Genomic DNA, 22,307 nt, shown 5'->3' with positions numbered 1-22,307 from the left:
ATTCTCAGCATGTATGGAAAATAAAAAAGTGCGATGAGGAACCTCTTAACACGTGTTTCAAAACTGAATTGTAAATTTTAAGTTTGTAAATTCAATATTTTAAATGACAATTCATCGCTACATATCACAAGTGAATAGATTTTGGTATTAAGTATTTTCATTTATTAAAAATTTTGTAATTTTTCCATGCACTGGTTTCAACAATTGAAGAATATATGATGAAAAAGTAATATACATTTTTTAATCAATGTATATATGACTTTTACGTAAAAACTGCATTGTATACCCGCATGAAAAGGTGATATATTGTTAAAAATTTATAAAAAAATATATAGTGGCAAAAATATGTACATTGATATCTAAAGGGTGAGGGAGGGGGAAGGAAAAACAAGGTACCTAAAGAAATACAGAATTTTGGGGGACTCAAATACGTTAAAACTGACAATTTAAAGTCCTTAATTGAATTCTACCTGGAGTAGCTGAGTAATTACAATTTTTACTCATGCTATACGTTTTCTCTACCTTCGGAAATGATAACATTGTTGAGGGGTTTAGAGTAGAGAAGGTGTACAGTATGGGTAGAAGATGTAATTACTGAGATGTCTCGTGTAGGATGCCATTTTGGGGATTTGAATGTGGTCAGTAAAACTCTGAACAGTTCCTCGTGTCTCCTTGGTTGAAGAGCATCTATCTTAACACGTATTTTAAAACTTAATTTTAAATTGTAACTTTATAAATACAATATTTTAAACGACAATTCATCGCTACACATCTCAGGTAAATAAATTTTTATATTAAGTATTTTCATTAAGAATTTTATAATTTTTCTATGCACTGCTCTCAACGATTAAAGAATGATTGATGAAAAAGTAATATATATGTTTTTTAATCAATGTATTTATGTATAATTTTTACGTAAATATTGCATTGTAAACCCGCATGATAAAGCGATGTAATGTTAAAATTTAAAAAAATATCTACAGCGGGAAGTTTTAGAGTTGGCTCGCAGGGTTAACCGATAGACAGATTTTTTTTACTCGGGAAGCCATAACTATTTTAGTATTTTTTAGAAAAACTTCAATAAATTCTGAAAGTTTTTTTCGATAGAATACAAAAAGATAATAAAGTTTCAGCAAAACGAGTCAGATTCAAAAGTGGTCGATTATGCGAGAAATGCGTGCCTTATATTTATGTTGCACTACCACTATTTTTCTACGTACTTAATAAAAGCTTTTCTAAAATATCAGGTTATAATTTATGGGTTGTTTTTATATTCTTTATTTTCTTTGCTCAGTGTACGATCCCGCTCCAATAATATTTAACATTATCCTGATTAAAAATTTTGACATAAAATGAATACTTTTCAATCCCAAAATAATAAAAGAATTTCTGAACTTCCGAGGAATTGAAAAAGATTCAAATGAATTGATATTTTTAATCTTTCTGAATCCTTCTCAATACCTAAATAATCCGACATTTCGGATCAAGTGTGGGATTGAAAAAGATTGAAATGAATTGAAATTTTTGAATCTTTCCGAATCCTTCTCAATACCTAAATAATCCGATATTTTTGAATTCCACTTTGGAATTGGAAGGTATTGAAATGATGAAAGATTGAATTCTTTTCAATACTTTCGAATTCCACTTTGGAATTGGAAAGTATTCAAACGATCGAAATTTCAATTCCATTCAATACTTTCCAAAACCGCCGAGGGATTGAAAAGAATTGAAATAATTTTCAATACTTTTCAATTCACTTTTTTAATCAGGGTAGTAAACCTAATAAATTGCGTAGTACAATTTTTGACTTGAAATAAAACTAAACTTGCATCCATTATTTGTCTTTTTTAGAATTCATCAGGTATAAAAGTTTTATTCCTTTATCGTGAAAAGAATAATTACAAAACGTGTTACAAGTCCGCATCACAAATTTAAACATCATGAGTCGTGCAAAATTTAAAATGCGAGAATCAACAAAGGAATGGCTGTCAAGAAAGCTACCATCAAGAATACGTAACCTCCATTTTCTTATCCACGCTATAAGATCTGAAGACGAAGATTACATAGATAGTGTAACAACCGAAGATGTCTATATTAATGGCAATTACTTTGATGACGGAACTCCTCTACATGTAGCAGCGCAAATTGGTAATTATAAAATATTTCAAAAGTTGATAAAAATCGGTGCTGACATACACAAACGACATCCAACAACTCAAGAAACAGTTCTAGATATCGCCATGAAATCCTTCAATTACGATATCGTCAAGTATTTGAAAGAAAATGGTGTAGAAAAATATGATCGCACCAAGAGAGCTGAATTGCAATTCGCCGCCGATGAAGGAACAAAAGAAGTCATGGCGTTATTATTGACGAACAAAGCTGACATTAATGCTAAATCTGATGACGAAATCATTCTTATTAATGCTGCTAAAGCTAAATACTACGATCTCATGGATGCTGCATTAATGAAATATGTGCTTGATCTTTTTTGCATATGTAAAGGAGATTGTAACACTAAAACAATTTTCCATGGAGCTACTGATATTAACCATTATACAGTATTGAAGAATTGGCTAATTTCATTTTCTCGAAACCTTGATTTAAATAAAAATGACGATTTTTTTTCGTACTTTAAATGTTGTATGAGTAGTCATAAGGATTTTTTGAGTAGCATCAGGACCGTTGAAGGACTCTCTATGGACGTTAAAGCTATATATCCTATTAAGAGGCACATTGTAGAATTGATAGCAGCGGGTTTTTATGTATCTGCTCGAAATATTACAGATATTAATAAGACAAAAATATATGATGATTATTCAGCAGAATGTCTGTTAGAAGTCGAAAAAATGAAAAAAAATGTGATAGAAGGCAGTAATATCACATTTATAGAGATTTTACATAAAAATGTGCGATACTTGGCACGTTATTTGAAGATTGTTGATTTAAACAAAATATTAATACGTGAGCCTCAATTTCCAGAGTACCCAATATATGAAAATAAGATCTTTTTTAAATTGTGGAAAACTCAGATAAGAGTTAACTACGTAAAACATTTTGAGGAAGTTATTTATAATATTTTTTATGAATTACAACTTCCGGCTACTTTTATAAGAGAATTGTATATTTACTTGTCAAATGATGATTTAAAAGAAATCGTTCAACCCTCTGGATAGAAAGAAATAGCTAAATAGCTGCTGTCACATTGGCGTCTTGAGGTTAGAGTAAGACAGCAGCCTCGCGGAATGCAATTTTCAACATTAAATAAAAATTATTGTTTATGGAGCTAGAGTTCGGGGAGTCGAGACTTTTTTTCAGAAATTTCCTCCTCTTTAAAGATCTTTTTTTAGATTTTCGATATCGCTTATAGTTATTGAGTTATCAACAACAATCTAAGATTCTTTATTTTGTTCATATTTTTTGTTAATAAAAAATTGAAATTTCGATAAATAAAAAAAATAAAAAACACATCTTGCTCAAAATTTGATTCCGCATCGAATGAGCTATCACTCATATTTTTGCCACAATGCTAAAGATTTTTTACAGCAAATTCACACAGGATTTTCACAAAAGTCTTCGTTACAATGTAACATAGTAATGGTTACCATTCTAGCATAGGAATCAGAACTATTCTTTTCTCTCCGTGTATAAATCAAAATAAAATGACTTCTGTAATCTATTTTCACACCGCTGTTTCCTTTAAATAAATTAAAAAGAAGATGTAAAATAAATTATACCAAAATGTATTCCAAAATATACTCAAAATTTTAAAATAAAATTAATTTATAAAGATTTACAAATTTACAAATTAATAAAAAATTTATTATTAATCACTTAGATAAATGAATTTATTTCGATAGGTTTCTACCTATGTAAAAGTCACAAATCCAGGTGTGCTACTTAGGAATCAATGTGAATTTAAATAATTATTTTAATTCGAGGCAGTTAATTATTCAACGCAGCAGTATAACTTGTAATTTTTTTCAGCACGAAGTTCAAGCCATTGTTCTTGACTTTGAAAAGTAAAATTATTTGATATACAATAATTTTCATTTAATTAGTTATTGCTATGTAAAAAACTTTAGTTAACATGAAATTTTTATTTTTGGCGGGCAAAATGGGGTATCCTTTAAAAAAGTTGAAAAAAAAAATTTCTACTCTCTAAGATAATAAAATCATTTGGTAAAGTTAAGAAAATATTTATTTAATGGACAACTAAACTATTTTATAGTGCCAACAAATCCAAATATTAAAGCAAAATATTATTATATTAACTCTAATACATATTACTTATTAGACACAAAAAAATATATTCATTTAGAATAAATATATATATTTGTTCGAGGTTAATAAATATATATTTGAACCTAATGATTATTGATTTAAAAAGTTATGATGTTAGGCAGCAGCAGCGGGAGTAGTTCGGTACTCGCCACTAGATCGCGCCCACCATTTGTGGTGTCCCTGGTAAGATACTTATTTCAGAGTTTTTATATTCGCCAGCTTGAAGCATTCATGGGACGGGTTATCCTCTGAAAATTTACCGATTATAGTGGTATCCTGTATTACACTATGATATTATTCTTATAACTATGCATTTATTTAACTGTTATATAAATATTCTGTCATTTAAAAATAATATTCAATTATTATTAATAACACATTCTCTAAAGATCACTCATATATTCCATTGTGACTACTTTATAGACTTTACAGGTAATCAATTTGATTTTATGCTTTCTACTAAACGCGTAACTATAATTACTAAATATTTTATAGTTTCTAATAACTAGTTTTGTTGGTGTATTATAAAATATTTAGTTAAAACAACCAAATATATGATTGGCAATGGGCAATAAAATCATTTTCTTGTCATAACTAATATTTAGTTGTCAGGAGAAAATTTTTTTCTCAGTGTATAACAAGATATATCGAAAAAGTAAAAAATAATCCTCGAAAGAAATTTTACCAGTGGCAAGGCATTTGTAAATTTTTACACCGAAAAGATAAAAAAATTTCAAGTCACGAGCAGAACTTCGCATTTGATATATTCATTAACAATGCAGTTGAAATAGAACGCGAGCTATTTAACCGAATAGCATATTTAAGTGACATAAATATGAACAGATATTTGAATTATTTATTTAAAAAAAAAAAAATTTCAAAAATTGTTCATGCTGACACACAAGTCTTTTTAGAATCGAGACTGACTAATAAAAACGTTAATAGCCAAAATGAATTTTAGGAAAGATTCGATACCTCGTCCTTTTCCGGCGAAAAAGTATACGAACTAGTTACTGTTGTTTTAAAAATTGCTAAGATCACTCCCTCGGAAATTAAATAAATAAATAAGGACAAAATAGAAGGTCCTGTAGTAAAAAAAATTCACCGATTAGAAAAATTAATAAGAAATCCAAAAATGGTTCTTGAAGACATAGAACAAGCAGAGCCAAACAATAACAATGACGATAAAAGGCAAGAAATTGACGATTGTAGTATGTTTCCATACTATCATGAAAAAATTAATTTAAAGAAAAGAGTGGTAATCACTTTTACAATATACAGAAATATTATTAAATATAAAAACAATAATTCAAACATTGAAAAAAAAATTTGTATTCGGCAAAAACATTAAAATTCTTAAGAAATTTTTTTTTTTTTAACAAACTTAGCGTCGAAGGAGCTTCATTTGAATCTCTCCATATCATGAGGGAAATTTCTACACTATTTTGCAAAATAAATTTTTATGATATTATGGGAATGGTTCCCATAATATTATAGGAATAGTTCCCATACCATTATGGGAATAGTTCCCATAATATTATGGGAATAGTTTCCATACTATTATGGGAATGTTTCCCATAATGATATGAGAATGGTTCCCATAATATTATGGGATTGGTTCCCATATTGGTATAGGAATTGTACCCATATACTATTATAGGGATGGATCCCATAATATATGGGAACCATCCCCATAGTAGTATGGGTACAATTCCCATAATGCATAGCAAAACTTCCCATAATTTTCTTTCCGTGTATTGTATTTGTCCTCATGATGGAATTTTCGAAAAATTTTGCTACCTCTAAACTCATTTCTATTATTACTATTATTGTTAGCAGTAGTATCAAAATTATTATTATCATTATTATTAATATTATTATTTCTATCATTACTTCTATGATTAGCAGTATTAGTAGAATTATCATTATTATTATTATTATTATTATTTTTTTTTTTTTCGTTATTTGTTGTGACGATTGTTCAGAGAAAAAAAAAATTAGTATTATAAATTATGAAGAGTAAGGAGCGGATGCTGAGATTATTTGTAGCGTTTAATATATATCATGAAATAAAAGCGTCGTCTCTCTACTCATCATCCCGTAAATATATTCCATTTAAAGTTGATAGCTTAGATTATTGTTAGTGTCTCGTATTATTACAATATATATTATATACATACATATGTAATGTATCATAGTTTTTTTTAATATAATAATTCAAACTTATTTTCGAATTTTATTAAAAATAAATTATTTATGTCTTCATGTATTATAAAAGTAGTGAATTAATTACCTACGAAATTTTTACTAATTTATAAAATTTTTTAATTAATTCTAATTCAATTTATAAAGACGCGTGTTGTATTTTATGTACAATAGACTGATTCAAAAAAATCGACTAATTTTTTTTTTCTTCATTATATCGAAAATATTGTAGGAAATGATGAAAAAAAAATACTGTGAAAGTTTGAGCTCTTAATATCAATATTAACAACTGCCGCATCGTGATTTTCTATTTCCCGTTTGAATAACATGGGAAAATTTATTTTTTAAGCTTTGGAATTTTGTAGCTCATGGTGGGACCAATACTTTTGAATGTTCAAGACATGATCTTATGGGAAATTTGACGCTCTACAAAAAAAGTCTCTTATAATTTTTCGATATTTTTATTTCTTCGAAAGTTATTTGAAGTTAAAGTTAGATTGACGATAAATTTTCACATTTTTTAAATTTTTTTACGCAACCATCAACTTTATCGGAAAATTTTATAGGACATTTTTTGTAGATCATTTTATTTTCTATAACTTATCTCAGAGAAAATTTTCGATATTTCACTTAGATCGTAAGTTATTTGCAATTAACTGAAAATTTTCTTAAATAATCTAAATTTTGTTACTTAAAATAAATTATATTTCATTTCCAGTTAATTGCGAATAACTTACGACTTATGAGAAATATCGAAAATTTTCTCTGAGATAAGTTGTAGGAAATAAAATGCTCTACAAAAAATGTCCTCTAAAATTTTCGGATAAAGTTGATGGTTGCGTCAAAAAATTTAAAAAATGTGAAAATTTATCGTCAATTTAACTTTAACTTCGAATTACTTTCGAAGAAATAAAAATATCGAAAAATTATAAGAGACCTTTTTTGTAGAGCGTCAAATTTCTCATAAGATCATGTCTTGAACATTCAAAAGTATTGGTCCCACCATGAGCTACAAAATTCCAAAGCTTAAAAAATAAATTTTCCCATGTTATTTAAACGGGAAATAGAAAATCGCGATGCGGCAGTTGTTAATATTGATATTAAGAGCTCAAACTTTCACAGTATTTTTTTTTCGTCATTTCCTACAATATTTTCGATATAATGAAGAAAAAAAAAATTAGTCGATTTTTTTAAATCAGTCTAATGTACAATATAAAATTACCACCAATACGTATCATGTTTCCGTAGTGTAGTGGTCATCACGTGTGCTTCACACGCACAAGGTCCCCGGTTCGATCCCGGGCGGAAACAATTTTTTTTTTTTAAACTTCAAATTTTTGTAATGAAAATTTTTGAATTTTAAAAAATTTTGAATTATAAGTTTTTTGATAGATTTGAAAAAATGTCAAATCAAGAAACTTTAGATATTTTTTAAAATATATATAGATATGAGTTTAAAAAAAACCATGAAAAAAATTCCTTTCATATTTTTTTGATACAAGAATTTAAAACTACCATATATATAAATTTATATAATTGTTAATTATTAATTACATATTATATATTACAAGCTTTGTATATATTTATTGGTAATTATCTAAGATATTAACGTAATTAAAGTAGTAATTAGATAAACAAATTCTCACGATCATAAACACTCACATACTTATCATATGTCAGAGCTTAAATATTTAATCACTTATACTTTCTCCAAATAAATATTTCAGTGAAAGTCGATTACAAAAATGTATATAATTATTATTTAAATTCATATGATCGATAGCTATTACATACTAATAATTACGAGTCATACAAATATTAATTTTATTAAAAATTACTTCATTTATGCTTAAAAAAAAGTTATTTAAATGCCGTAAAATAAAATACACCCAATAAAAAAATCAGGAGTGATTACTAGTTTTATTTAAATACAAATTCACTCCGTCACTCGGAGTTCCGGAGTTTAAAACAAAATTCGTTCGAATACGGAGTCAATAAGGAATTTTTTTTCAGTGGAGTAATTACGGAGTGATCTGAATTTTATTTAAATTCGAATTTACTCCGATTCGGAGTTTTTACATCAAAATAAAATTCTCTTCGGAGTAAATTTGACTCCGAGATTAAATAAAATAACAGTCATCTGCTCCGCATTGACTCCGAGTTTATTCCGTCACTCAGAGTTCTGAAGTTTGAAAAAAAAAAAATTCTCCGAATACGGAGTAAATAAAGAATGTTTTTTTCAGCGGAGTAATTTCAGAGTGATCTAGACTTTGTTTAAATCCGCATTCATTCCGATTCGGAGTCTGAATATTAAAACTAACATCCCTTCGGAGTTAATTTTTCTCCGAAGGAATTAAATAAAACTACAGTCCGCTCCGTATTAACTCTGTCAATCTGAGTTGCGGAGTTTTAAAAAAAGATTACTCTGAATACGAGTAAATATGGAGCTTTTTTTTCAGCAGAGTGATCTAGATTTTATTTAATCCCGCATTCATTCCAATTCGTAGTCTTAATATTAAAATTAGACATCCGCTTCCTATTTACTCCGGACTTAATCCGCTTTTACTCCGAAAATTTTTTACTGTAAATTTAACTTTTTACTTTTCCGAAATTTATCACCAGGAAAGTGATATATATATAAAGCAATTTATATTTTATATCAATGACTGATTTTAATTTTTCCATAATTTCTCAGAAAATTTTCCCATACAATAAAAATTTATTTTGTCTTCAGACATTTTTAGTCTGAATTTTTCACCCCGTGGATTTTCTTGAACAATAAATATATAGACCAATTAATATGTAGAAAATTATTTTATTATCAATACAGATAATAGTTACATAAAATATTACAGTGCAATTTAATGAAAGTCTTGTATATTAATATTTAATAGTAACATCAAATAATAATAATAATAAAAAGTACAATAACTAAAGTATATTAATTACTCTCCTTTCAGAATTTATTGTTTTTTACTGTAAATAGTTTTTATTTATACACATGTGGTATTTACAACTTATATTAATTACTAGTCTAATTACTAATTCATTAATTTTTTGAACTTTTATTTAAAACGAAAAAAAATTACTGACCAAAAACGCGAGAGAGCTCAAAAAATCATTTGCAGTCGGCTGCCATTAACTCGGACATTTTGTTACGGACCAGAAATTTCTCCGAATTTCGGAGTTAACTCTGCCCCTTCTTCAAAAATTAAATTCGACGCATGCGCTCTCATCACACGAATGGTCCATCGAATGGCCGACAGCGGAAGTTCCGAATTAATGGACTCCGAGTTAATGAAATTCGACTGTAATTAATAAGTAATTAAAATAAGTGATCATTAATCAATTAATTAATCAATTACTTCAATTGTTTAAATTTATCTTTAATAATATCATTATTAATGTCAAGCAATTCGTCAATTGAAAATTTATCACAAATAAATCGGTAGATGTCAATAAACTGCTGCTTTGAAATTTCCGTCTGTTTGTTATTCAAATAAGTAATTAATTTATCAGGCGTTAGATATTTATTGATGATCGCTTCTTTGATATTATTGTTGATGTTGCTGTCGGTATCCAAAGCCGCGGCGATCACCTCAGGCGAGTTATTCTGCAGCGCGATGTCCAGAACGACCGGCGGCGGAATCAGTTCGTCGTTGGCGACGGTGTGACTGATCACCGAATCGGCGGGCATCCGTTTTAACAAAGAGTTCAAACAAGTCTCGTCATTTATTTGCGTTTTTACGTCATCTTTCTCCTCGTCGGCTAAAACGCGGGACAGCATCTCGCAGAGTTCTGCGGAAGTTAATTTTTTACAGAACTCCTGCTTCATGTTGTCGGTGTCGGAGACGTTCAGCAGGTCGGTGGTGGTCAGTTTCATGCGATAGGTATTGAGGACTTTGGTAAAAAATTCTTTGTCGTTACTGAATATGCCGGGAAGGCGGCCGATTATTTTAGAGGCACCGTAATCACGACATGCTATTTTTAAACAGGTGTCTGCGTAAGTTTCCATTCCTAGTAAGCGCATTGTTTCACGTCCTATGTCCGTGTCGTTTTTGTTCATCATTTTTGCCTGAAAAAAAATAAAAAATTTTTATTGATAAATTCAAAAATTCGCTTTGATTATATTACAGTCTACGTCATAAGCCTGCCCGTAGTGTCTCTCCCCTTAATCGGCGGGTGCTGAGTGCAAACAGTGACCACTTGACCGCTTTTGGGAGTTTCGTAGCAGACATTCCGTTATAAGCCTCCGGGAAAATTCGATAAATTATAAACTAATGATCGGAACAAAATATTAAAGTTAATGATGAAAATCAGGGTGGCCACAAAGAAATGATTTCAAAATTCCCTGATATTTCCCGGTTTTCCAGTAAAGTTTTTCACATTTTTCCCTGATTTAGAAATTTTATTCGTATTATTTAGATATTCAAAATTTTTATTATATTTTCATTTTTAATAATTTAATTTGATAATTAAATCATAAGAGAAACCAGAAAAAAGGGCGATAAAATAAATTAATATTGCCTACTTTTGATTATTCGATGTTAAAAATGTATAAGTTGAAATATTTAATAAGAAATTTTATGATTTAAATAAATTCAAAATACACTGGTTACAAAAATTAAGGGATATTAAAAAAATTTCAAATTTTTTAGTAATTTTCTCCAGTTTGTAACTCGAAGGAAAATGGTCGTACAATAAAAACAAAAAGTCAAACTGTAGCTTCAAGTGTCTAGTTTTCTGATCTGGGTCTTTAAATTTTTTTATTATGCACGGTTCCGGAGCAATTAAAAATCAATCATAATTATCGAAAAAAATTTATTGAAGCTCGAAGACCGTTTTTAAGACGAGCAAAAATTTGGTAAATTTCTTTTTCAATAGTTTTCTTAGGATTACTCCGGAACCGCACATAATAAAAAAATATAAAGACCAGATCAGAAAACTAGACACTTGAAGCTACAGTTTGACTTTTTGTTTTTATTGTACGACCATTTTCCTTCGAGTTACAACCTGGGGAAAATCACTTTAAAATTTGAAATTTTTTTAATATCCCTTAATTTTTCTAACTAGTGTATAATTTAAAATTTTTCAAATTTTGAACTGTTACAATTTAATTCCCGGATACTTTTCGAAATTCCCTGACATTTCCATGATATCTCCCGGTTGCATTAAATTCCCTGATAATTCCCTGTTTTCCCGGTTCGCGGCCACCCTGAAAATTTACTATCGATCTTTCGCGGATAATAATTTTATAAATATTATTTATTGTTGATAATTGTAATGATTAATTACAATTAAAGCTTCTGTTACAATTTAAAAGTTTTATTGAGTATTATGTTGATCAATAACAATTATTATTATTATTAAGAGAAAAAGGAAAATTTTGTTCCCGCCATATTTATATTATAGAATTAGTTGATGTTATTGAAATTGGTATCATCAGATAGGTCTTGACTTGAATTTGTGCCTTTTCATACTTTAAACTCTTTTTAATTGCCAAGTATTGAGATAAATAGATTTATCTATATCATTCGAATTACATTTAAATTACGCGGGAAAAAAGACGATCGTATTTATTTTCTTTAAATAAATTAATACTTTAATTATTCTGTCACTAAATATGACTGAATGTCATTGAATATATAACTATATTATTTATATCGCGTTACTTATTCCAAAATGACAGATTTTTATACTCCCTTTTGGTTTTAGGAAGCTTCTCAAAGCCAAAAAAGTGTGGATAGAAAAAAAAAGGATTCATTGACACAAAAAATCTTTACTCGCCTAAAGAAAATTTTTACTTACCCCAATAAATTTTTTGCATTGTGAATTGAAAACAAAAATTTATTTAGAACTAGAAAAAATTACTTGGCGCAAGGAATTATTTCTTGACCAAAAAAATCTTTTCTCGCCCCAAGACAATTTTTGTATTTAATTGATAATGCATAAAATTTCTTGGTGCAAATTAAAATTATTTGCGGCAAGAAATCCTTTTTTTCTGCGTATTTTATAAATTTAGTAGTGATATTTGGGCAGTCACGTAGTGAATGCAGGTTGCTCGTTATTATTATTACTGTAATTAATTAAGCACTAGAAAAATCAGGACACTGGCGCATGTGACAAACCGTAAATATGACGTTTAAAATGATATAAAATAAACACAGGCTTATAACGAGTAGTCGAGACCAAAACTAAACGCACGGTACCAAAGACTGAAATTTCACGAAAAATTTCCCCTTTCCCCTAGACCAGGCTTATGATGAGTCGACTGTAAGTAAATAAATAAACCCAAGTTACCTTATAAGCTTTAATAATATTCTCCGGACAGCTCCGTTTGATTCCACTAGCCAACACAACATTAACATCAATTTCATCTAATAAATCTTCTAATTTCATTTGTACATCAACAGATTTGCTATTAGTATCAACCGGGTCAGTCGAAACCCCAACGTCTCTCGTGTCAACGGACCTCATCAGCCCACTGTTGATTCCCGTCGACGATTTCTTGGGCGGCGACAGCGTGCTGTCCAAAATAATCGACCCGAACCCATTGGAACTGCTCGTGTCCGGATTCTCACCGCCAAACTCCTGCCCCTGCGTAACTCGAATTTTATCAGTAAGTACTTCAGTGATATTCAAATCCTCCTGGTCATAAGCCGGCGTCGCCACATCTTCAATCAGCTCAACCCTATCAATTTTCTGCGCTTCATCAGCATCAACATCCATCAGTTCTTCACTGTCACACTTCCCAGTCGATTTTTCCATCGGCATCGACAGCGACATAGAAAAGTCCGTCAGTACTCTGCGGACATGTTCAACTTTCGGACTCCCCGTGCCCTTTAACGGCAGCTTCTCATACTCGTCGTGACTCAACGCAGCCAAATCACCCACGGTATTGATATTCCTCGAGCTCAGCAACTTGGACAAATTTTTCGACCAAAGCGGATGGACCAGACTGTCAACAATCGAGTCGATCGGTTCCATGCAGCCCAGCAAAGTCGGACAAATCGGGTCAGTCATTTCCATTTGACTCCGACTCTGGTCCTGAAATTCGCTCTCCGAACTCTGACTCTGCGACCGGCTCTCGAACAGCGAATCAGTGATCAGCAAAGTGTCGCTCGCGTTTATTTTCTCCACCGTGCTCGTGCGCACCGGCTTGTAAATACTCTCGTCAGCAGTAAAATTGCTGATATTTTGCACGTCGACGGTGTCCTCCAGAGCCTCGTTGACGTTACCGTCCCCTATCACCCTGTCGCTGATGGTGCCGTTGATTATTCTTTCAATCGTCGAGTCCTGGGTCGCGAACTCCTCGACCACCGAGTCGTCCTTTTTACCCACGTCAATTATACTGATCTCCTCCTGCTGGAAAATATCCTGCGAGGCTATCGAGACTTCCACCGTCTCCTGGTCCTTGTCCTCGATATTTACGTCGAACAGACCGTCAACATGGACCTCAAGTCCTTTGTCCTGAACCTGGACTTCTTTGGGCTTCAAATCCTCCATTAGAATCGTCCTCAGCCGCGACTGCTTTAATTTATACGGCGTGTCCTTTCTGCCAGGAAAACTCCGGGATATCAAGAGTTTGTTCAACTTAGCAGGGGACCCTGACAGAACTTCGTAGCCCATTTCTTTGGAGACCGGGGGGTCGGCGAAACTCACGCGCTTCCGCTTTTCATTTCCCGGTTCTTCAGCCAACGAATTTCCCGCGGTATTGTTGACGTTATTGGTGACATTCGCGGTACTGAGACTGGCCGCGCGTCTCTTGAGGATCCCAGCACTTGGAGAAGCTGTCAGCGAAGGCGGATTAGCGTTAGACCATTCGAGAATCGGCAGATCGTCAACTTCCTTTAATTCCGCGTAATCGTGGTCTGTTTTACCAACGTCTTTTGTCTTCTCCATCTTGGGTGATATTTTTTCCCCGTCGTTCTTCAGGTTACTGAATAATTTAGTAGGCGGAGACAGCAAATAGTCACCGGACTTCATGTTACTGAATATTTTTTCCTGTCTGCTGCCACTGGGACTCCCGATATCTTTCACCCGCTCCTTCTTAATCGCCTCCAGTTCGGTTTCTTTGGGTTTCGTTACTCTAGACATTTTGTCTTCGTCAGGTTCGTTGCTGTCAGGGATCCCTAGTTTGGTGACCAGTCCCAGCATGTGAGCGCCGCGTCCTGGTGTGAATAATTTGACTTTCGCCAGACGTTTTACACTTTTGGGTGATGAATAATTTATTGTCTTTGACTCATCGACTGTCTCTTTGATGACTTCTGTGGTGTCTTCTAGACTAGACTTCACTGGAGACGGCAGTTTTACAGGAAAGACTGTGACCTTGACTGGAGATGTTGGTTTCACTGGAGATTCGGATTTTATTGGAGATGGATCCGCTGTAACTGGAGATGCTGGTCCAGGAGCTTCACATTTAATAGGACTAGCGGACACTTGGCTGCAGGTCATGTCAATTTTCTTATCACGCCTGGGAGACCTGACGGAGCACAAATCCTGTGAGCTTTCGATGACGTCGTCGTCATCCTGCCGCTCGGCGGTCGAGTTAGAAGTAGTCGAGGTCGAGGGACTGGACAACGGACTCCGGAACTTGAAATCTTCTTGTCCCTGATTTTTATCTGAATCTTTAGCACCCAGATCGCGCTTGCGTTTGCGACGAACTTGTCCTAGACTCTGCTGCTCAACCAGCATCGCGTCCCCGCTGCTCCTGGTGGTCTTCCGCATCAACTTGTAGGGATCCAGCGAGTGCCTTTTGTTCATCTTCTCATAGACAAAGTCGTCGCTGTTCTTGCGCTGCTCGTCAGAAGATTTATTGCGCAGCTTACTCTTGTTCTGGCTGTCGAAGACCATGTCGATCTTCAGCCGGGACATTTCTTTCCTGGTTCTCTGAGAGACTCCAGTTCTGTTTACGCTTCCGCTGCCGCTGCTTCCGTCAGTAGGCGAAGATTTCTCGCTGTCATTCGAGCAAAAACTTTCAGTATCACTTTGGAGATCTGCTGGATGCGGAGCCGAGTGCCTGCGTCTCTTGACATCAGCGAACTCTTCCGAGTCCGCTTTGCGTTTTAAATTTTCCCGCTCGGTACTCAGTCTGGATCTCCCGCCACGTCTGCGTCCGCGTTTGCTCCTGCCGTCTCTTCTACCATCCGATTCTCTAGACTCTCTGGCATCTTCTCTTCGCTCCTTGGCGTAAATCCTCGTCACGCGACTCGGCTTCCTCCTGTTTAATCTCATCTCCGACTTGGTCAGGTCTTTCTCCTGCGTGTTTTCATTCTCGTCCGGAAACTCATCGCGGGATTCAAAGTTAAGTTTCTTTACAGCGCAAACTGACACCGGCTCGTCGATCTTATCACCGACATCCGGACTCAGCTCTTCGGTTTTATCAACAAGAGTTTCCTCGCTCTCTTTGACAGCTTCCTCGCGCAATTTATTTTCTTTATTGTCATCCGTCGCTTCCGTTGAACCACCGGCTTTATTTTTGAACCACTCTTCCAATTCCTGAGTGTTCCGGGACCCAGATTGCGAGAGGTCGTTGTACATCGCGGGTATGTCGTCCCGTCGACGCTTGAAACATTCCTTCTGATGTTCCGTCAACAAGTTGACGTTAACTTTTACATCATTTTGAATCAGAACATAATCCTGTGAGTCTGGTTCAGGCGGAACTGGCGCCACCCGTTTTTCTTTCCCCTTCTTACCGGCTTTTACCCCAGACCTCCTGGCGAGAAAACTTCCCGCGACTTTGACGGGTCTCTTTTCCGTCTCGTCACTTTTACCACCTGAACAATTGACATTCTTCTGGGCTTCAGCCTCCACTTCATCGAGAATCCGCTTGATTTCATCACCGCAGCTCGACCGGATGTCCAGGAAACTCATCGTCTGGGCGGCGATCTCATGATTCGGGTGACAGAGAGCGACATCCAGAGCCTCGCGGTACGAGCTCACGAACTCGCAGGTCAGAGAACCGGAGAGACCTCTCAGGATTATGACGACCGTTTCCCAGGTGGTGACAATTTCCTTGATGCACTCGGTGTTTATTTTTAGCATCGACTCGACGCAAGGTCTCAGGACACTCAGATGAACGCGGGCCTGGCTCTGGTTCAACCCGTAGACGGTAATCAGCAAGGAGGCCATCGTCTTCAGGCTGCACTCGATTTCGCTGACGTGCGTGACCTGTTCCAGGGCTGCCTGAGTGACATCGCGGAGCAGCAGCAGCAGACTGGGCACTTCCTCAAGAGCCAGAAAGTCGGCGTAATGAATCGTGTTCATCAAGGCCTCGAATATGAAGCAGACGAACCTGTAGGAAAATTTTTCTGCGCCTTGTGAGCTGATTAACGCCAGCAGGGCATCAGCCACGTGGTCCAGGACTTCGTTGTTCTTGACAGTTGCCACCAAATCAGCGGCGATATTAAAATGCGCGTACAGTTCCTTCCATATGCGGCTGATCTTCACCAGATAATTGACATCTTGCTCGTTGATCCACTTGCTTTTTACTGGAAAGAGCAGCAGGGAGTACGTGGTGTCAAAATTGTGGGCCAGCGCAGTTCCTTCGTTGATCGACTGGTTGCTGGAGATGAATTTTACCAGCAGATCTGCTAATTCGGACCAGAGCTCGATGATGAAACTGCTGAGATTTTCATTGCTGGTCAGCGACTCCATTTGCCGGGTGATGGATCTGATGAATGGCAAAGACGCTGGATGGTATGAAGTGACAGCTTCCGGTTTGATGGCGTGAACTATCAGGGACTTGAGTCCGCCGTTCCCGTGGGTGAGGAACTCGGGGTCCAGGAGCTTGACCAACAGGTCCATCAATGTCTGGTCGCGGTACAGCAAGTGCTCGATTACTTTTACCAGCTCGGGCACGATTATGTCCAGCAGCAGACTACTGGTCAACTCGTCGCGGACTTTTATGTGATTTATCACCTCGCCAATTATCAGAATCAACTCCCTGTACATTTTGGCTTTCAGTTCATCAGTAGACTGGTTTATTAAGCCGACCAGTGACTGCCAGAGGATGCGGTTCAGTGTCTTCCGGTTCTCGAAGACGCACTCGGAGTCGTTGATCAGCAGACAGGCTTCCCCAGCGCTGTGGATGTAACTCTTGAAACTTTCCTGGAAAAGTTCCTGAGTTATCGCCGGGATATTTTCCTTGTAGTCGACGGTGACCGCGAGACGTTCCTGGGGATTGGAGACCAACAGCTGGAGCAGAGAGTCCACGGCCCACTTGCGGGCTTTGATGAATCGCTTCCCCGGGGACGACTGGATCCCCGATTTTGTTGACAGCAGCGGAGTGTCACCCAGTGGCCCGAAGCAGAAGTTCAGGAACTGGGTCACCACTTGGGTCAGAGACTTGTCAGGCTTCGAGCAGAGTTTTATTATCAAGTACCGCCAGACTTCGAACTTGGCCAGGGCTATAGACTCCGTCTTGTTGTTGTTCGCGTTCAGGGGAATGCAGAGCAGTTTTATCCGCCGCGGAATCGCCAGCTGAGTTGGATCGAGCGCGAAATTTTCTATCAGCAGCTTCCAGGCTCTGAAGGCCTGGATCCTGAGGGACATGTCGGGGGATTTGAAGGCCCGTTCTTCGACGCTGAGGAGAATATTTATCAAATCTGCGCCGCGATGGAGGTCCGTTCCTAGAGCTTGGATGCTGAGGCACCACTGGAACCACCAGTCGGGTTCACTGGCTTTTACCAGCGACAGCATACGGGTGCAGTAGACGTTCTGGAGGTTGCTGCGGTAGATAGTCCAGGTTTCCTCATGGTTCTGTTGGATGTAGCTGCGGATGTCCGTCTTCAAGGCTGTGGTGAAGAGATTTATTGACGGAGTTCGCTGCTTTTTATGACCCATGTACAGAAGTGTCACTACTTTGTCTAGTAGCAGCTGGTGGAACTGAAAAATTTGAAAATTATGGATGAGTTTAGTCTTCTGTTGGATACTTGGCAACTAATTGATGTAAAATTTGAAATTTACCTGCTGTATAGCCAATGAGTTTGTCAGCGAGTATCCATACAGCCGATGGATGAACTCCAGAGTACTGTAAATCAGCAGATCTTCAAAGTCACTCGGTTTTTTCTCTGCCTGTATCAGCAGCGAAATGTTATCAGTACAGGCTGTGGGTGACAGCCACTCCATTTTGACAGCATCGACTTCTCTCAAGCAGTCATTTAGAAACTTACAGGTGTCTTGATCCTCAATGAGTCTCGTCAGTTGTTTGTCTTCGATAGTTTTTATTAATTCAAAGAGTTTCAGTCTAAAAAGAAATTTGATTAATAAATTAATGAAACAGAGCAATAGCCATCAATTGCCTACATTGAAAATTCTTACTGCTGTTGGCTACTGAAATTTATTCTACGGTTCTATTGCCTAGAAAAATAATTCATGATGTTCAATTGATTGCTATTTAATTGTGAACCCAATCAAAGAAATACCTGATTAATGTAGACGAGCTACTGATTTTGCTGAGAAAATCTTGTACTTGTTGAGGAGAAATGACCAACGTTCAAGACCGATCACTTGATAAAAAAAAGAGGATTGATCTGTAAAATATCAGAACCGCGGTAGTCTTGACAAAAGTATAACTCGCCATGTCCATAATAAGACACTGGGTTGAATCTCATAGTCAACGCAGGGAATCACCTGATCAGGTCACTAATTTCTAATTTCTGATAGAAAACTCTCTCAAGTTTTCCAGTTGCTATTGTGAAGACTACCGAGGTTCTGATATTTTTCAGACCAGCTGCGTTTTTTTTATCAAGTGATTGGTCTTGAACGTTGGTCATTTCTCCTCAACAAGTACAAGATTTTCTCAGCAAAATCAGGAGCTTGTCTACATTAATTAGGAATTTCTTTGATTGGGTACACAATTAAATAGCAACCAATTGAACATCATGAATTATTTTTCTGTAGGCAATAGAACTGCAATTATTTTTTTCGCAATTAAATTACCCATTTAATATTTCCGTAGGCAATAGAACCGTAGAAAATAAATTTTAGTAGGCAATGGAGCAGTAAAGATTTATGTACGAAAAAATATTGTGGGCAATTGATACCTTCTCTAGTAAAATAAATAAATAAATAAGTAAATTACCTTTTGTTACGATCAAACGTCAATGATAAATTGAAAAAATTAATTTTTCTATGTGAGTGATTCAATAAATTATTTAATAATTTACCACATGATTGTTTGAGTGACTCATTTTCATGCTCACTTGTCGTAAAATTAATTATTAATTTACATAATTCTAAATACTGGTTATCAGTCATCGTTTTGAATAAATTTATCCTCTTGTTATCACTGAAAATATTTAAGTTATAAAATTAGTAACCAAGTAAGTAAATAATTTATACTGAAAGCAACAGACAGAGTTTTTTAATTTTTAAAAACAAGTTACTGCTAAGTAAAATTAAATTTTTTCTACGTCATTTTTTTTTTTATTTCAAAGAAATAAATTTTTTTAATGTCCGCTACTTTCAGTATCAAAAAATTATGATACTAAAATTTGCAGTCTAATAATTTTTGAATTCTTTTTAAAACCATAAATTATAAAAAAAAAATTATTTTAAAAAATTGCACCTGTAGTTTTTTTATTTTTCTACACGTGCATTTTTTTTTTTTAAATTACTGTCAAAAAAAATTATTAATTGTCTGCTAACTCCAGGGTCATTAAATTCTGATACTGAAATCCGTCTAATAATTTTTGAATTCCATTAAAACCCATAAATTAAAAAAAAAAATATTTGAAAAAATTGCACCTGTAGTTTTTTTATTTTTCTACACGTGCATTTTTTTATTTTTTAATTAACGTCAAAAAAAAATTGTTAATTGTCTGCTGACTCCAAGTCATTAAATTCTGATACTAAAATTAGTCTAATAATTTTTGAATTTCTATAAAACCCATAAATTCAAAAAAAAAAAAATTATTTCAAAAAATGCACCTGTAGTTTTTTTATTTTTCTACACGTGCATTTTTTTTTTTTTAAATTACTGTCAAAAAAAATTATTAATTGTCTGCTAACTCCAAGTCATTAAATTCTGATACTGAAATTAGTCTAATAATTTTTGAATTTCTTTTAAACCCATAAATTAAAAAAAAAATTGTTTCAAAAAATTGCACCTGTAGATTTTTTATTTTTCTACACGTGCATTTTTTTATTAAATTACTGTCAAAAAAAAAAATTGTTAATTGTCTGCTAACTCCAAAGTCATAAAATTCTGATACTGAAATCCGTCTAATAGTTTTTGAATTCCATTAAAACCCATAAATTAAATATTTCAAAAAAATGCACCTGTAGTTTTTCAAATTTTCTACACATGCATATTTTTAATTTTTGTTTTTTCAAATTACTGTCAAAAAAGAAAGTTGTTAATTGTCTGCAAATTCCAGGGTCACAAATAAGTAATTTGATATTTATATATTTTCTTAAAAATATATATGAAGAAATACCTGTTTATGTAGGTTAGAATACAAATTTCATCATTAGCTGATATATTTTTCTCCAGTTTATTTAAAATATCAGCGTCATTTAGCGAAGTCATTTTGAATATTTGAATTTCCAAATTCCGCCCACTAATTTTTCAGCAGATCTTCAAATAATTAATTAAAATAAAAAAATAAAAAAAAATCACTTGTTTGTGGAGCACTCGAGTTTTTTTTTCAACATATATATATAAATATATATCTAATTATTTACCTACTTATATATTTATTATTTATAATTAGTATCACTATTGAAAGTGTATTCGTTAGCACTTGAGAGTTTAATTAACTGATGGAGGAAACAATACATATTTTTTTTCAATCAATGCATACCGAGCTTGTATGTAATAAAATATGTACTGCAACGATCGCTGATGTATGACTGTATGAGTGTGTGCTCACTGATCAGTATTAGCACTTACTGTGTATATATATGTCAGGTTAAATGTATGAGGATGTGTGGGTATGTAATAGAACAAATATAAACTCTCCTCGTTGGTCGTTGCAGATGAAATGTAGGGTAATTAGTACATGAGACGCATTGCTGGGTGAATACAGCTCAAATTGGCGCGCGTTTTTCTTTCTTACTCTGGCGTGTGAGGTTAAGATTCAGTGGAATGAGAAAGATGATAAGCAACGTGAGAATAAAAACCCGCCAAATTGGATACGAGTCACGAGTCGGCGTCCTAGGGATTTTACTAGGGACATTTGAAAAAAGAGCGCGAAATTCAAATTTGAATTTCATGAAAAATTTATAAGTTTTGCGGGCCAGTTATTCAAATTGGGTTTGAATTTAAATTATTATTGATAGTATATTTATATATTAATTAATGTATATATGTATATATATGTATATATGTAGATATACTAGTAATATTTAGGCCCGGGTAAAAATAAAATCGGTTTGAAAAACTGGCACTGAATTATATGAAATTTTGTTTTGAAATTTAATTATGGATATTTTGAATTTTTTGATAAGAGATTTTGGTAATTAAAGAAATTGAATAGACGTAAATTATTTGTAGAAATAAATCACGAGATTTGAGATCCGAGGGGGCGATTTTTAAAATTTTTTAATGAGACTGAAGTTAGCAGACGTCTAATAATTTTTGAATTTTTTTTTAAAACGGTAAATTATTTTTAAAAAATATTTTTAAAAATTGCACTGATAGTTTTTTTAATTTCCTACATGTGCATTTTTTTAAGTTTTTTTTCTTTTTTTAATTGAGGTATTAAAGAAAAATTTGAAAATATTTAACTATCTTCTAACTTCAAAATCCTAATTTTAATCAACTCATTAGTGTCTATTGACCAAAGAATAAAATATAATACATATTAGTTTAT

General features: G+C 33.9%; 1 protein-coding gene and 1 non-coding gene across 4 annotated transcripts; one reads left to right on the top strand and one right to left on the bottom strand.

Annotated features, from left to right (window-relative positions):
• The first annotated feature begins 7,727 nt into the window (after window positions 1-7,727).
• Trnav-cac (transfer RNA valine (anticodon CAC)) lies at window positions 7,728-7,800 on the top strand. Its single transcript has one exon. It is a non-coding gene; the product is annotated as a tRNA-Val (tRNA).
• A 1,527-nt stretch (window positions 7,801-9,327) lies between these two features.
• Window positions 9,328-21,376, bottom strand: LOC130674385 (telomere-associated protein RIF1). 3 transcript variants are annotated; one of them, XM_057479699.1, is made up of 6 exons: window positions 21,178-21,376; window positions 20,931-21,070; window positions 19,574-19,780; window positions 18,457-18,736; window positions 12,790-18,375; window positions 9,328-10,564 (listed from the first exon to the last, which is right to left on the bottom strand). In XM_057479699.1, exons 2-6 carry the CDS (start codon window positions 21,020-21,022, stop codon window positions 9,851-9,853), a joined length of 6,879 nt encoding a protein of 2,292 aa, XP_057335682.1. In that variant the 5' UTR covers window positions 21,023-21,070; window positions 21,178-21,376; the 3' UTR covers window positions 9,328-9,850. The 3 variants fall into 3 exon arrangements, with proteins under 3 accessions (XP_057335682.1, XP_057335683.1, XP_057335681.1); XM_057479700.1 differs by having other exon boundaries at window positions 21,182-21,376; XM_057479698.1 differs by having other exon boundaries at window positions 20,931-21,376.
• Between the last annotated feature and the right edge of the window lie 931 nt (window positions 21,377-22,307).

This window comes from Microplitis mediator, chromosome 9 (assembly GCF_029852145.1).
Source record: "Microplitis mediator isolate UGA2020A chromosome 9, iyMicMedi2.1, whole genome shotgun sequence".
NCBI classification, from domain to species: domain Eukaryota; kingdom Metazoa; phylum Arthropoda; class Insecta; order Hymenoptera; family Braconidae; genus Microplitis; species Microplitis mediator.
This window is presented reverse-complemented; position numbering and strand designations above follow the sequence as displayed.